Source organism: Anomaloglossus baeobatrachus, chromosome 6, assembly GCF_048569485.1.
Source record: "Anomaloglossus baeobatrachus isolate aAnoBae1 chromosome 6, aAnoBae1.hap1, whole genome shotgun sequence".
Classification (NCBI taxonomy): Eukaryota; Metazoa; Chordata; class Amphibia; order Anura; family Aromobatidae; genus Anomaloglossus; species Anomaloglossus baeobatrachus.
The window spans coordinates 570,884,133-570,899,193 of NC_134358.1; the positions used below are offsets into that span (position 1 = coordinate 570,884,133).

A 15,061-nucleotide genomic window follows, 5' to 3' on the forward strand; every position below is an offset into this window, starting at 1 on the left:
CCTCTCCACCATGCTGTATACTGCCGCCTCCTCTCCACCATGCTTTATACTGCCGGCTCCTCTCCACCATGCTGTATACTGCCGGCTCCTCTCCACCATGCTTTATACTGCCGGCTCCTCTCCACCATGCTTTATACTGCCGGCTCCTCTCTACCATGCTGTATACTGCCGGCTCCTCTCCACCATGCTTTATACTGCCGGCTCCTCTCCACCATGCTTTATACTGCCGGCTCCTCTCCACCATGCTGTATACTGCCGGCTCCTCTCCACCATGCTTTATACTGCCGGCTCCTCTCCACCATGCTCTATACTGCCGACTCCTCTCCACCATGCTGTATACTGCCGACTCCTCTCCACCATGCTTTATACTGCCGACTCCTCTCCACCATGCTGTATACTGCCGGCTCCTCTCCGCTATGCTTTATACTGCCGGCTCCTCTCCACCATGCTGTATACTGCCGGCTCCTCTCCGCCATGCTTTATACTGCCGGCTGCTCTCCACCATGCTTTATACTGCCGGCTCCTCTCCACCATGCTTTATACTGCCGCCTCCTCTCCACCATGCTTTATACTGCCGGCTCCTCTCCACCATGCTGTATACTGACGACTCCTCTCCACCATGCTGTATACTGCCGACTCCTCTCCACCATGCTTTAAACTGCCGACTCCTCTCCACCATGCTTTAAACTGCCGGCTCCTCTCCGCCATGCTTTATTCTGCCGACTCCTCTCCGCCATGCTTTATACTGCCGACTCCTCTCCGCCATGCTTTATACTGCCGCCTCCTCTCCACCATGCTTTATACTGCCGGCTCCTCTCCACCATGCTTTATACTGCCGGCTCCTCTCCACCATGCTGTATACTGCCGGCTCCTCTCCACCATGCTGTATACTGCCGACTCCTCTCCACCATGCTTTAAACTGCCGACTCCTCTCCACCATGCTTTAAACTGCCGGCTCCTCTCCACCATGCTTTATACTGCCGGCTCCTCTCCACCATGCTTTATACTGCCGGCTCCTCTCCGCCATGCTTTATACTGCCGGCTCCTCTCCACTATGCTCTATACTGCCGACTCCTATCCACCATGCTTTATACTGCCGCCTCCTCTCCACCATGCTTTAAACTGCCGGCTCCTCTCCGCCATGCTTTATACTGCCGACTCCTCTCCACCATGCTTTATACTGCCGACTCCTCTCCACCATGCTTTATACTGCCGACTCCTCTCCGCCATGCTTTATACTGCCGGCTCCTCTCCACCATGCTGTATACTGCCGGCTCCTCTCCGCCATGCTTTATACTGCCGGCTGCTCTCCACCATGCTTTATACTGCCGACTCCTCTCCGCCATGCTTTATACTGCCGACTCCTCTCCACCATGCTTTATACTGCCGGCTCCTCTCCACCATGCTGTATACTGCCGGCTCCTCTCCACCATGCTGTATACTGCCGACTTCTCTCCACCATGCTTTAAACTGCCGACTCCTCTCCACCATGCTTTAAACTGCCGGCTCCTCTCCACCATGCTGTATACTGCCGACTCCTCTCCACCATGCTTTATACTGCCGACTCCTCTCCACCATGCTTTATACTGCCGGCTCCTCTCCACCATGCTTTATACTGCCGGCTCCTCTCCACCATGCTTTATACTGCCGACTCCTCTCCACCATGCTGTATACTGCCGACTCCTATCCACCATGCTTTATACTGCCGCCTCCTCTCCACCATGCTGTATACTGCCGGCTCCTCTCCACCATGCTGTATACTGCCGGCTCCTCTCCACCATGCTGTATACTGCTGACTCCTCTCCACCATGCTTTAAACTGCCGGCTCCTCTCCACCATGCTGTATACTGCCGACTCCTCTCCACCATGCTTTATACTGCCAACTCCTCTCCACCATGCTTTATACTGCCGGCTCCTCTCCACCATGCTGTATACTGCCGGCTCCTCTCCACCATGCTTTATACTGCCGACTCCTCTCCACCATGCTCTATACTGCCGACTCCTCTCCACCATGCTTTATACTGCCGACTCCTCTCCACCATGCTTTATACTGCCGACTCCTCTCCACCATGCTGTATACTGCCGGCTCCTCTCCACCATGCTTTATACTGCCGGCTCCTCTCCGCCATGCTTTATACTGCCGACTCCTCTCCACCATGCTGTATACTGCCGGCTCCTCTCCACCATGCTGTATACTGCCGACTCCTCTCCACCATGCTTTATACTGCCGGCTCCTCTCCGCCATGCTTTATACTGCCGGCTCCTCTCCACCATGCTGTATACTGCCGGCTCCTCTCCACCATGCTTTATACTGCCGGCTCCTCTCCACCATGCTGTATACTGCCGACTCCTCTCCACCATGCTGTATACTGCCGACTCCTCTCCACCATGCTTTATACTGCCGGCTCCTCTCCACCATGCTGTATACTGCCGGCTCCTCTCCAGCATGATGTATACTGCCGGCTCCTCTCCGCCATGCTTTATACTGCTGACTCCTCTCCACCATACTTTATACTGCCGACTCCTATCCACCATGCTTTATACTGCCGCCTCCTCTCCACCATGCTTTAAACTGCCGGCTCCTCTCCGCAATGCTTTATACTGCCGACTCCTCTCCACCATGCTTTATACTGCCGACTCCTCTCCACCATGCTGTATACTGCCGGCTCCTCTCCACCATGCTGTATACTGCCGGCTCCTCTCCACCATGCTTTATACTGCCGCCTCCTCTCCACCATGCTGTATACTGCTGGCTCCTCTCCGCCATGCTTTATACTGCCGCCTCCTCTCCACCATGCTTTATACTGCCGGCTCCTCTCCACCATGCTTTATACTGCCGGCTCCTCTCCACCATGCTTTATACTGCCGCCTCCTCTCCACCATGCTTTATACTGCCGGCTCCTCTCCACCATGCTTTATACTGCCGGCTCCTCTCCACCATGCTTTATACTGCCGGCTCCTCTCCACCATGCTTTATACTGCCGGCTCCTCTCCACCATGCTGTATACTGCCGGCTCCTCTCCGCCATGCTGTATACTGCCGGCTCCTCTCCGCCATGCTGTATACTGCCAACTCCTCTCCGCCATGCTGTATACTGCCAACTCCTCTCCACCAGGCTTTATACTGCCGGCTGCTCTCCACCATGCTTTATACTGCCGGCTCCTCTCCACCATGCTTTATACTGCCGACTCCTCTCCACCATGCTTTATACTGCCGACTCCTCTCCACCATGCTGTATACTGCCGACTCCTCTCCACCATGCTTTATACTGCCGGCTCCTCTCCACCATGCTGTATACTGCCGGCTCCTCTCCAGCATGATGTATACTGCCGGCTCCTCTCCGCCATGCTTTATACTGCTGACTCCTCTCCACCATACTTTATACTGCCGACTCCTATCCACCATGCTTTATACTGCCGCCTCCTCTCCACCATGCTTTAAACTGCCGGCTCCTCTCCGCAATGCTTTATACTGCCGACTCCTCTCCACCATGCTTTATACTGCCGACTCCTCTCCACCATGCTGTATACTGCCGGCTCCTCTCCACCATGCTGTATACTGCCGGCTCCTCTCCACCATGCTTTATACTGCCGCCTCCTCTCCACCATGCTGTATACTGCTGGCTCCTCTCCGCCATGCTTTATACTGCCGCCTCCTCTCCACCATGCTTTATACTGCCGGCTCCTCTCCACCATGCTTTATACTGCCGGCTCCTCTCCACCATGCTTTATACTGCCGCCTCCTCTCCACCATGCTTTATACTGCCGGCTCCTCTCCACCATGCTTTATACTGCCGGCTCCTCTCCACCATGCTTTATACTGCCGGCTCCTCTCCACCATGCTTTATACTGCCGGCTCCTCTCCACCATGCTGTATACTGCCGGCTCCTCTCCGCCATGCTGTATACTGCCGGCTCCTCTCCGCCATGCTGTATACTGCCAACTCCTCTCCGCCATGCTGTATACTGCCAACTCCTCTCCACCAGGCTTTATACTGCCGGCTGCTCTCCACCATGCTTTATACTGCCGGCTCCTCTCCACCATGCTTTATACTGCCGACTCCTCTCCACCATGCTTTATACTGCCGACTCCTCTCCACCATGCTGTATACTGCCGGCTCCTCTCCACCATGCTTTATACTGCCGCCTCCTCTCCACCATGCTTTATACTGCCGCCTCCTCTCCACCATGCTTTATACTGCCGGCTCCTCTCCACCATGCTTTATACTGCCGGCTCCTCTCCACCATGCTTTATACTGCCGACTACTCTCCACCATGCTGTATACTGCCGGCTTCTCTCCACCATGCTTTATACTGCCGCCTCCTCTCCACCATGCTTTATACTGCCGGCTCCTCTCCACCATGCTGTATACTGCCGGCTCCTCTCCACCATGCTGTATACTGCCGGCTCCTCTCCACCATGCTGTATACTGCCGGCTCCTCTCCGCCATGCTGTATACTGCCGGCTCCTCTCCGCCATGCTTTATACTGCCGCCTCCTCTCCGCCATGCTTTATACTGCCGCCTCCTCTCCACCATGCTGTATACTGCCGTCTTCTCTCCACCATGCTGTATACTGCCGGCTCCTCTCCACCATGCTGTATACTGCCGCCTCCTCTCCACCATGCTTTATACTGCCGGCTCCTTTCCACCATGCTTTATACTGCCGGCTCCTCTCCACCATGCTGTATACTGTCGGCTCCTCTCCACCATGCTTTATACTGCCGACTCCTCTCCACCATGCTTTATACTGCCGGCTCCTCTCCACCATGCTTTACACTGCCGGCTCCTCTCCACCATGCTGTATACTGCCGACTCCTCTCCACCATGCTTTATACTGCCGCCTCCTCTCCACCATGCTTTATACTGCCGCCTCCTCTCCACCATGCTGTATACTGCCGGTTCCTCTCCACCATGCTTTATACTGCCGGCTCCTCTCCACCATCCTGTATACTGCCGGCTCCTCTCCACCATGCTTTATACTGCCGCCTCCTCTCCACCATGCTGTATACTGCCGGCTCCTCTTCACCATGCTTTATACTGCCGGCTCCTCTCCACCATGCTTTATACTGCCGCCTCCTCTCCACCATGCTTTATACTGCCGGCTCCTCTCCACCATGCTTTATACTGCCGACTCCTCTCCACCATGCTGTATACTGCCGGCTGCTCTCTGCCATGCTGTATACTGCCAACTCCTCTCCGCCATGCTGTATACTGCCAACTCCTCTCCACCATGCTTTATACTGCCGGCTCCTCTCCACCATGCTTTATACTGCCGGCTGCTCTCCGCCATGCTTTATACTGCCGGCTCCTCTCCACCATGCTGTATACTGCCGCCTCCTCTCCACCATGCTGTATACTGCCGGCTCCTCTCCACCATGCTTTATACTGCCGGCTCCTCTCCACCATGCTTTATACTGCCGACTCCTCTCCACCATGCTGTATACTGCCGGCTGCTCTCCGCCATGCTGTATACTGCCAACTCCTCTCCACCAGGCTTTATACTGCCGTCTGCTCTCCGCCATGCTTTATACTGCCGGCTCCTCTCCACCATACTGTATACTGCCGCCTCCTCTCCACCATGCTTTATACTGCCGACTGCTCTCCGCCATGCTTTATACTGCCGGCTCCTCTCCACCATACTGTATACTGCCGCCTCCTCTCCGCCATGCTGTATACTGCCGGCTCCTCTCCACCATGCTTTATACTGCCGGCTGCTCTCCACCATGCACTGCTACATCACCTCCACCATTATACCCTCCCGACACTACATCACCTCCACCATTATACCCCCCGACACTACAGCACTGCTACATCACCTCCACCATTATACCCCTCCCGACACTACATCACCTCCACCATTATACCCCCCCGACACTACATCACCTCCACCATTATACCCCCCCCCCCGACACTACATCACCTCCACCATTATACCCCCCCCGACACTACATCACCTCCACCATTATGCCCCCCCCGACACTACATCACCTCCACCATTATACCCCCCGACACTACAGCACTGCTACATCACCTCCACCATTATACCCCCCCCGACACTACATCACCTCCACCATTATACCCTCCCGACTCTACAGCACTGCTACATCACCTTCACCATTATACCCCCCTGACACTACAGCACTGCTACATCACCTTCACCATTATACCCTCCCGACACTACAACACTGCTACATCATCTCCACCATTGTACCCCCCGACACTACATCATCTCTACCATTATACCCCCCAACACTGCATCACCTCCACCATTATACCCCCCCGACACTACATCACCTCCACCATTATACCCCCCGACACTACATCACCTCCACCATTATACCCCCCGACACTACATCACCTCCACCATTATACCCCCCAACACTACATCACCTCCACAATTATACCCTCCAACACTACATCACCTCCACCATTATACCCCCCCGACACTACATCACCTCCACCATTATACCCCCCTGACACTACATCACCTCCACCATTATACCCCCCGACACTATAGCACTGTTACATCACCTCCACCATTATACCCCCCGACACTACATCACCTCCACCATTATACCCCCCTGACACTACATCACCTCCACCATTATACCCCCCCGACACTATAGCACTGTTACATCACCTCCACCATTATACCCCCCGACACTATACCACTGCTACATCACCTCCAGCATTATACCCCCCGACACTACATCACCTCCACCATTATACCCCCCCGACACTATAGCACTGCTACATCACCTCCACCATTATACCCTCCGACACTACATCACCTCCACCATTATATTCCCCGACACTGCATCACCTCCACCATTATACCCCCCCCCCCCCCCCCCCCGACACTACATCATCTCCACCACACTGCTACATCATGTTTGGGTACACTCAATCAGTTCTAGGCTCTGTTTCATGGTCGGGTACACTCTTGCTTAGTTTTATGCTCGGTTACATGCTTGGGTACACTCACTCAGTTTTATGCTCGGTTACATGCTTGGGTACTCGCTCGGTTACACGCTCGGCTGATTCTCGGGATTACAGATTATCCAGGTCGCGGCTCCTGATCCTCTCGTCTTCTTCTGTAGGTGGATGGATTTCTGACCCATGTTGGACTCCACAAGTCACCAGCCATGTCCCGGCCCAACAAAACCTCACTACCGCGGCGGCCGGCCCGCCGAGACCCGAGTGGTAAGGACGCCAAGAGGCCGATGGATGAATCCGCCATCAAGGTAATGAGACGCAGGAGCCAGATCCTCTACAACACAGACCCCATGGATAGAGCTCAGACCATGGCGGTGACCGAGCTCCACCGCACCGCTCGTCTGTGTACAGGGGACGGTAGAAATTCCCTTATGGCCATCGCTCTAGTCACATCCAGAGCTGCTGTCACATCATGACCTTTAGTGGCGTGCAAATGTTTGGGCACCCCTGGTCAAAATACTGTTATTGTGAACAGTTAAGCAAGTTGAAGATGAAATGATCTCTAAAGGCAGAAGGTTACAGAGGACGCCTGTGTATATCAGGCAAAAAATAAAAATTCATTGTTTTAGATTTTAAAATTAACAAAAAATGAAAATGGGCTAATGCATAAGTTTGTGCACCCTGCATGGTTAGTACCTAGTAGCGCCCCTTTGGCAAGAATCACAACTTGTAAATGCTTCTTATAGCAGCCAAGAATCTTTCAATTCTTGTTTGAGGGATTTTCATCCATTCTTCCTTGGAGACGTCTTCCAGTTCTGTGAGATTCCTGGCTCGTCTTGCATGCACTGCTCTCTCTTGGAGATGTCTTCCAGTTCTGTGAGATTCCTGGCTCGTCTCGCATGCTCTGCTCTCTCTTGGAGATGTCTTCCAGTTCTGTGAGATTCCTGGCTTGTCTTGCATGCACTGCTCTCTCTTGGAGACATCTTCCAGTTCTGTGAGATTCCTGGCTCGTCTTGCATGCACTGCTCTCTCTTGGAGATGTCTTCCAGTTCTGTGACATTCCTGGCTCGTCTCGCATGCTCTGCTCTTCCTTGGAGATGTCTTCCAGTTCTGTGAGATTCCTGGCTCGTCTTGCATGCACTGCTCTTCCTTGGAGATGTCTTCCAGTTGTGTGAGATTCCTGGCTCGTCTTGCATGCACTGCTCTTCCTTGGAGATGTCTTCCAGTTCTGTGAGATTTCTGGCTCGTCTCGCATGCACTGCTCTTCCTTGGAGATGTCTTCCAGGTCTGTGAGATTCCTGGCTTGTCTTGCATGCACTGCTCTTGCTTGGAGACGTCTTCCAGTTCTGTGAGATTCCTGGCTCATCTTACATACACCGCTCTTTCTTGGAGACGTCTTCCAGTTCTGTGAGATTCCTGGCTCGTCTCGCATGCTCTGCTCTTCCTTGGAGACGTCTTCCAGTTCTGTGAGATTCCTGGCTCGTCTTGCATGCTCTGCTCTTCCTTGGAGACGTCTTCCAGTTCTGTGAGATTCCTGGCTCGTCTCGCATACACTGCTCTCTCTTGGAGATGTCTTCCAGTTCTGTGAGATTCCTGGCTCGTCTCGCATGCACTGCTCTTCCTTGGAGATGTCTTCCAGTTCTGTGAGATTCCTGGCTCGTCTCGCATGCACTGCTCTTCCTTGGAGATGTCTTCCAGTTCTGTGAGATTCCTGGCTCGTCTCGCATGCACTGCTCTTCCTTGGAGATGTCTTCCAGTTGTGTGAGATTCCTGGCTCGTCTTGCATGCACTGCTCTTCCTTGGAGATGTCTTCCAGTTCTGTGAGATTTCTGGCTCGTCTTGCATGCACTGCTCTTCCTTGGAGATGTCTTCCAGGTCTGTGAGATTCCTGGCTTGTCTTGCATGCACTGCTCTTCCTTGGAGACGTCTTCCAGTTCTGTGAGATTCCTGGCTCATCTTACATACACCGCTCTTTTTTGGAGACGTCTTCCAGTTCTGTGAGATTCCTGGCTCGTCTTGCATGCACTGCTCTCTCTTGGAGACGTCTTCCAGTTCTGTGAGATTCCTGGCTCGTCTTGCATGCACTGCTCTCTCTTGGAGACGTCTTCCAGTTCTGTGAGATTCCTGGCTCGTCTTGCATGCACTCCTCTCTCTTGGAGACGTCTTCCAGTTCTGTGAGATTCCTGGCTCGTCTTGCATGCACTGCTCTCTCTTGGAGACGTCTTCCAGTTCTGTGAGATTCCTGGCTCGTCTTGCATGCACTGCTCTCTCTTGGAGACGTCTTCCAGTTCTGTGAGATTCCTGGCTCGTCTTGCATGCTCTGCTCTTTTGAGGTTTGGCGGCAGATTTTCATTGCTGTTCAGATCAGGAGACTGTGAGGCCATTGTAAAACCTTCAGCTTGCGCGTTTTGAGGTCGTCTATTGTGGATTTTGATGTGTGTTTAGGATCATTATCCATTTATAGAAGCCATCTTTTCTTCTTCTTTCACTCCTCTTTCACTCCTCTTTTCCTCTTCTTTTCCTCCTTGTGTTATGTTTGCATCAAGAATTTGTTGAAATCTTATTGATTTATATTCTTCCCTCTTCTCATGAAATGTTCCCCGTGTCATTGGCTGCAGCACAACCCCAAAGCATGATTAATCCACCCCCATGCTTAATGGTTGGCGAAATGTTCTTTTGCTGAAATTCTGTGTCCTTTTAACCTCATTGGTCCACAGCACTTGTTTCCAGAATGCCCCAGGCGTGTTTAGATGTTCTCTTTCAGAATTCTGACGCTGGACTTTATGGTGAGGATACAGGAGAGGTTTTCTTCTGATGACTCTTCCATGAAGGCCATATTTGTGCAGATGTCTTTGAACAGCAGTACAATGTACCACAACTCCAGAGTCTGCTAAACCTTCCTGAAGGTCTTTTGCAGTCAAGTAGGGGCTATGAATTTCCTCTCTAGCAATCCTCCAAGCAGCTATCACAGACATTTTGCTTATTCTTCCAGACCTTATCTTCACCTCCACTGTTCATGGAAACTGACTTCTTAATTCTATTTCAAACTCAGGAAAGGGCAACTTGACAACACTTTGCTATCTTCTTATAACCTTCTCCTGCTTTGTGGCCTCCACCATTTTCATTTTCAGAGTGCTAGGCAGCTGCTTAGAAGAACCCATGGCTGCTGTTAGTATTCACAAGCTTAGAGGAGGCCGGGTTTTTATAAAGCTGTGACATTTGCAAGCCATAACCCTAACAGGCTAACTAAGGCTGAAACCTCGGTCACAGTTATTGGAACATACAAATCTCCAAGGGTGCCCAAACTTTTGAATTGTTTGTTCATTTTAAAATATAAAAGATGAAAATAACTTTTTTTTTTTCTAAAATACAAATGAAATGTGTCATCTGTAACTTTCTGCCTTTAGAGAACATTTCATCTTCAACATGCTTAATGATCACAATAACAGTAATTTTGACCAGGGGTGCCCAAACTTTTACAATGCCCCAATATCATGAAGCACAAGGGACATTGTAGCCGAGGGGTCACATGTGTGATTCACAGACAGAGATCCTGTGCAATAATATAATCATCACTGTACTGTATACTGTGTGTGTGTATGATTATATATTATATATATACACAGATCTTTACGGTCGCTGTATACTGTGTGTGTGTGTGTGTGTGTATGATTATATATTATATATATACACAGATCTTTACCGTCGCTGTATACTGTGTGTGTGTGTGTGTGTGTATGATTATATATTATATACACACACAGATCTTTACCGTCGCTGTATACTGTGTGTGTGTGTGTGTGTGTATGATTATATATTATATATATATACACAGATCTTTACCGTTGCTGTATACTGTATGTGTGTGTGTATGATTATATACGGTATATATATATATACTAGAAGGTGGCCCGATTCTACGCATCGGGTTTCTAGAATTTATGTATTGTGTAGTTCATGTATGATTTTTGTTTTATATATATATAGATGTTGTTGTGTGTAGTTACCAAGTGTTTGTGTAGGGCGCTGTACATGTTCTGAGTGTCGCGGGGGGTGAGAGCGGTGTTGTATGTGTGTTGCGTGTGTTGCGTTGTTTGTGGAGCGCTGTGTGTCTGTAGCGTTGTGTGTGTGTGTGTGTTGCGCGGTTTGTGTGGGTGTGGTGTGTTTTGGGGGGACGTATGTTTTGAGCAATGTGTGTGTTGTGCAGTATGTGCGTATATTTGTGTGTGCAGCGTTGTCTGTGTGTGTGGGTGTCTGTGTAGGGCGTTGTTTGTGATTCCTAGTGTGTGTGTGTTGTGCAGTGCGCGTGTGTGTGTGTGTTGGGGGGAGGTGTGCACCTCCCATCGTGCTCCATCCCCCATGCTGCGCACCCCCCATCGTGCTGCATCCCCCATGCTGCGCACTCCCAAACGTACTCCATCCGCCATGCTGCGCACTCCCAAACGTGGTCCATCCGCCATGCTGCGCACTCCCAAACGTGCTCCATCCGCCATACTGCGCACTCCCCATCGTGCTGCATCCCCCATGCTGCGCACTCCCAAACGTGCTCCATCCGCCATGCTGCACACTCCCAAACGTGCTCCATCCGCCATGCTGCGCACTCCCAAACATGCTCCATCCGCCATGCTGCGCACCCCCTATCATGCTCCATCCGCCATGCTGCGCACTCCCAAACGTGCTCCACCCGCCATGCTGCGCACTCCCAAACGTGCTCCATCCGCCATGCTGCGCACTCCCAAACGTGCTCCATCCGCCATGCTGCGCACTCCCAAACGTGGTCCATCCGCCATGCTGCGCACTCCCAAACGTGCTCCATCCGCCATGCTGCGCACTCCCAAACGTGCTCCATCCGCCATACTGCGCACTCCCCATCGTGCACCATCCGGCATGCTGCGCACTCCCAAACGTGCTCCATCCGCCATGCTGCGCACTCCCAAACGTGCTCCATCCGCCATGCTGCGCACTCCCAAACGTGCTCCATCCGCCATGCTGCGCACTCCCAAACGTGGTCCATCCGCCATGCTGCGCACTCCCAAACGTGCTCCATCCGCCATGCTGCGCACTCCCAAACGTGCTCCATCTGCCATACTGCGCACTCCCAAACGTGCTCCATCCGCCATACTGCGCACTCCCCATCGTGCACCATCCGGCATGCTGCGCACTCCCAAACGTGCTCCATCCGTCATGCTGCGCACTCCCAAACGTGCTCCATCCGTCATGCTGCGCACTCCCAAACGTGCTCCATCCGCCATGCTGCGCACTCCCAAACGTGCTCCATCCGCCATGCTGCGCACCCCCCATCATGCTCCATCCGCTTGGGAGTGCGCAGCATGCCGGATGGTGCACGATGGGGAGTGCGCAGTATGGCGGATGGAGCACGTTTGGGAGTGCGCAGTATGGCGGATGAAGCACGTTTGGGAGTGCGCAGTATGGCGGATGGAGCACGTTTGGGAGTGCGCAGCATGGCGGATGGACCACGTTTGGGAGTGCGCAGCATGGCGGATTGACCACGTTTGGGAGTGCGCAGCATGGCGGATGGACCACGTTTGGGAGTGCGCAGCATGTGGGATGCAGCACGATGGGGAGTGCGCAGTATGGCAGATGGAGCACGTTTGCTCAGCCTCTCTCCTTCCAGCCTCCCTCAGCATCAGCCTCCCCCTCCCAGCCTTCCCTAAGATCAGCCTCTCTGCTCCCAGCCTCCTCCAGCACGCCGTGCTCCTCTGCCGACACTCACCCACACCCGATCGCATCCACTCACCCACACACCCGATCGCATCCACTCACACACACACCCGATCGCATCCACTCACACACACAACCGATCGCATCCACTCACACACACAACCGATCGCATCCACTCACCCACACAACCGATCGCATCCACTCACACACACAACCGATCGCATCCACTCACACACACCCGATCGCATACACTCACACACACAGACACTGACGATATTGCACATACGCGCTGATACTCACAACTTCCGGGGATATCACATGCTTCTGGCCATGTGATCCTCCGTCAGGTCCTGGAAGCTCACAGCACAATATCGCCGCCGAGAAGCAAGCGATATCCCAGGATGTTGTGAGTATTTGGATGCGATGTGATGTGTGTGTGTGAGTGAGTGTGATCTGATTTGTGTGTGTGTGTGTGTGTGCTGTTATGTGTGTGCTGTTATGTTATGTATGTTCCGCAGCTGCAGGACCTTGATGTGTGGATGCGATGTGATGTGTGTGTGAGGTGTGTGTGAGAGTGAGTGTGAGCCGGTGTACACTGGTAACTATGATACACATCGGGTAACTAAGGGACCTTAGTTACCCGATGTGTATAATGGTTACCAGCTTTCACGGCCTCCGTTAAGATCCCAGCATCGCAAGGTTATGTCTGGCGCTGCCGGGATCCTGACGCAGCCGGTGTAGAAGCAAGAGATATCCCAGCATGTTGTGATGTGTGAGGTGTGTGTGAGGTGTGTGTGAGAGTGAGTGTGATCTGATGTGTGTGTGTACTCACCTGGGAATCGGAGCCCCGTGTCAGTTGGGCCACAGCGAGCGTGCATTGCGTGAGGGGGGCGGGGCCTGCAGAGAGCCGGGGCGAGAGGCCAATCCGTGTGGGGGGGCGGGGCCATGGCGAGCCCAGCGGCCAATCAGCTTTGTGTCACCGTAAGGACACAATTTCGGAGCATGACAGACAGACAGACAGACAGACAGATAGACAGACAGACAGACAGAATAAGGCAATTATATATATAGATATATATATATATATATATATATAAAAACAGATCTTTACCATCGCTGTATACTGTGTGTGTGTGTGTATGAGTATATATTATTTATATACAGATCTTTACCGTCGCTGTATACTGTGTGTGTGTATGATTTATATACGGTATATATATATAAACAGATCTTTACCGTCGCTGTATACTGTGTGTGTGTGTGTATGTGTGTGTATGATTATATACGGTATATATAAACAGATCTTTACCATCGCTGTATACTCTGTGTGTGTGCGTGTGTGTATGATTATATATTATATATATATAGATCTTTACCGTCGCTGTATACTGTGTGTGTGTGTATGATTATATACGGTGTATATATATATAAACAGATCTTTACCATCGCTGTATACTGTGTGTGTGTGTGTGTGTGTGTATGATCTTTACCGTCGCTGTATTTCTGCTTCTCTCATTTCTAGAAGTTGATCCTCATAGAAAGTGAAACACTCCTGAAGTTGGAGGAAGACTTCTCCTCCTCGCTGTCACAGATCAGCACCATCGTCCTGAGCCGATTATTACAGGTCACAGGTAGATTATAAGCTCCGCCCACATGTACAAATCTATAATAACCCAGGTTGTATAGGCTTTATACTCCAGCACCAGTCCCTCATCTATGACTGCTGACAACCGGCCTGTACATGTGTGTGAGAGGTGTCAGCCCCTCCCCTGCTGATCACATCAAGGCTGCCACATAGAATTTCAAGGCTGCCCCAGGCTCCATCCCAGCTCCACCTCCACCCCTCAAACCTTCCACAGTCTCACCGCCACTGCTGAAAAAACGTGCATGTATAATATACACCCACTCATGGCCAAAAGTGTTGGCACCCTTGAAGTTGTTCCAGAAAATAAAGTACTTCCCTTAGAAAATTAATAATTAATATACCCCCTACACCGCCACCCTCTATAATATCTTTCCCACATTGCCCCATGTATAATATCCCCAACACACACACTGCTCCTCTGTATAATATCCCCACACACTGCTCCTCTGTATAATATTCCTCACACACTGCTCCTCTGTATAATATCCCTCACACACTGCTCCTCTGTATAATATCCCTCACACACTGCTCCTCTGTATAATATCCCTCACACACTGCTCCTCTGTATAATATCCCTCACACACTGCTCTTCTGTATAATATCCCTCACACACTGCTCTTCTGTATAATATCCCTCACACACTGCTCCTCTGTATAATATCCCTCACACACTGCTCCTCTGTATAATATCCCTCACACACTGCTCTTCTGTATAATATCCCTCACACACTGCTCTTCTGTATAATATCCCTCACACACTGCTCCTCTGTATAATATCCCTCACACACTGCTCCTCTGT

At 51.7% G+C, this 15,061-nt stretch overlaps 1 protein-coding gene across 4 annotated transcripts in view; it reads left to right on the plus strand.

Moving 5' to 3' along the window:
- ALS2CL (ALS2 C-terminal like) overlaps nt 1–15,061 on the plus strand; it is a 197,958-nt gene that overhangs the window by 60,839 nt on the left and 122,058 nt on the right. For all 4 annotated transcript variants that reach the window (XM_075315852.1, XM_075315853.1, XM_075315854.1 and 1 more), the window contains 2 exons: nt 7,101–7,244; nt 14,141–14,249. In XM_075315852.1, coding sequence (XP_075171967.1) covers nt 7,101–7,244; nt 14,141–14,249 — 253 coding nt within the window. The remainder of the gene's footprint in view (nt 1–7,100; nt 7,245–14,140; nt 14,250–15,061) is intronic.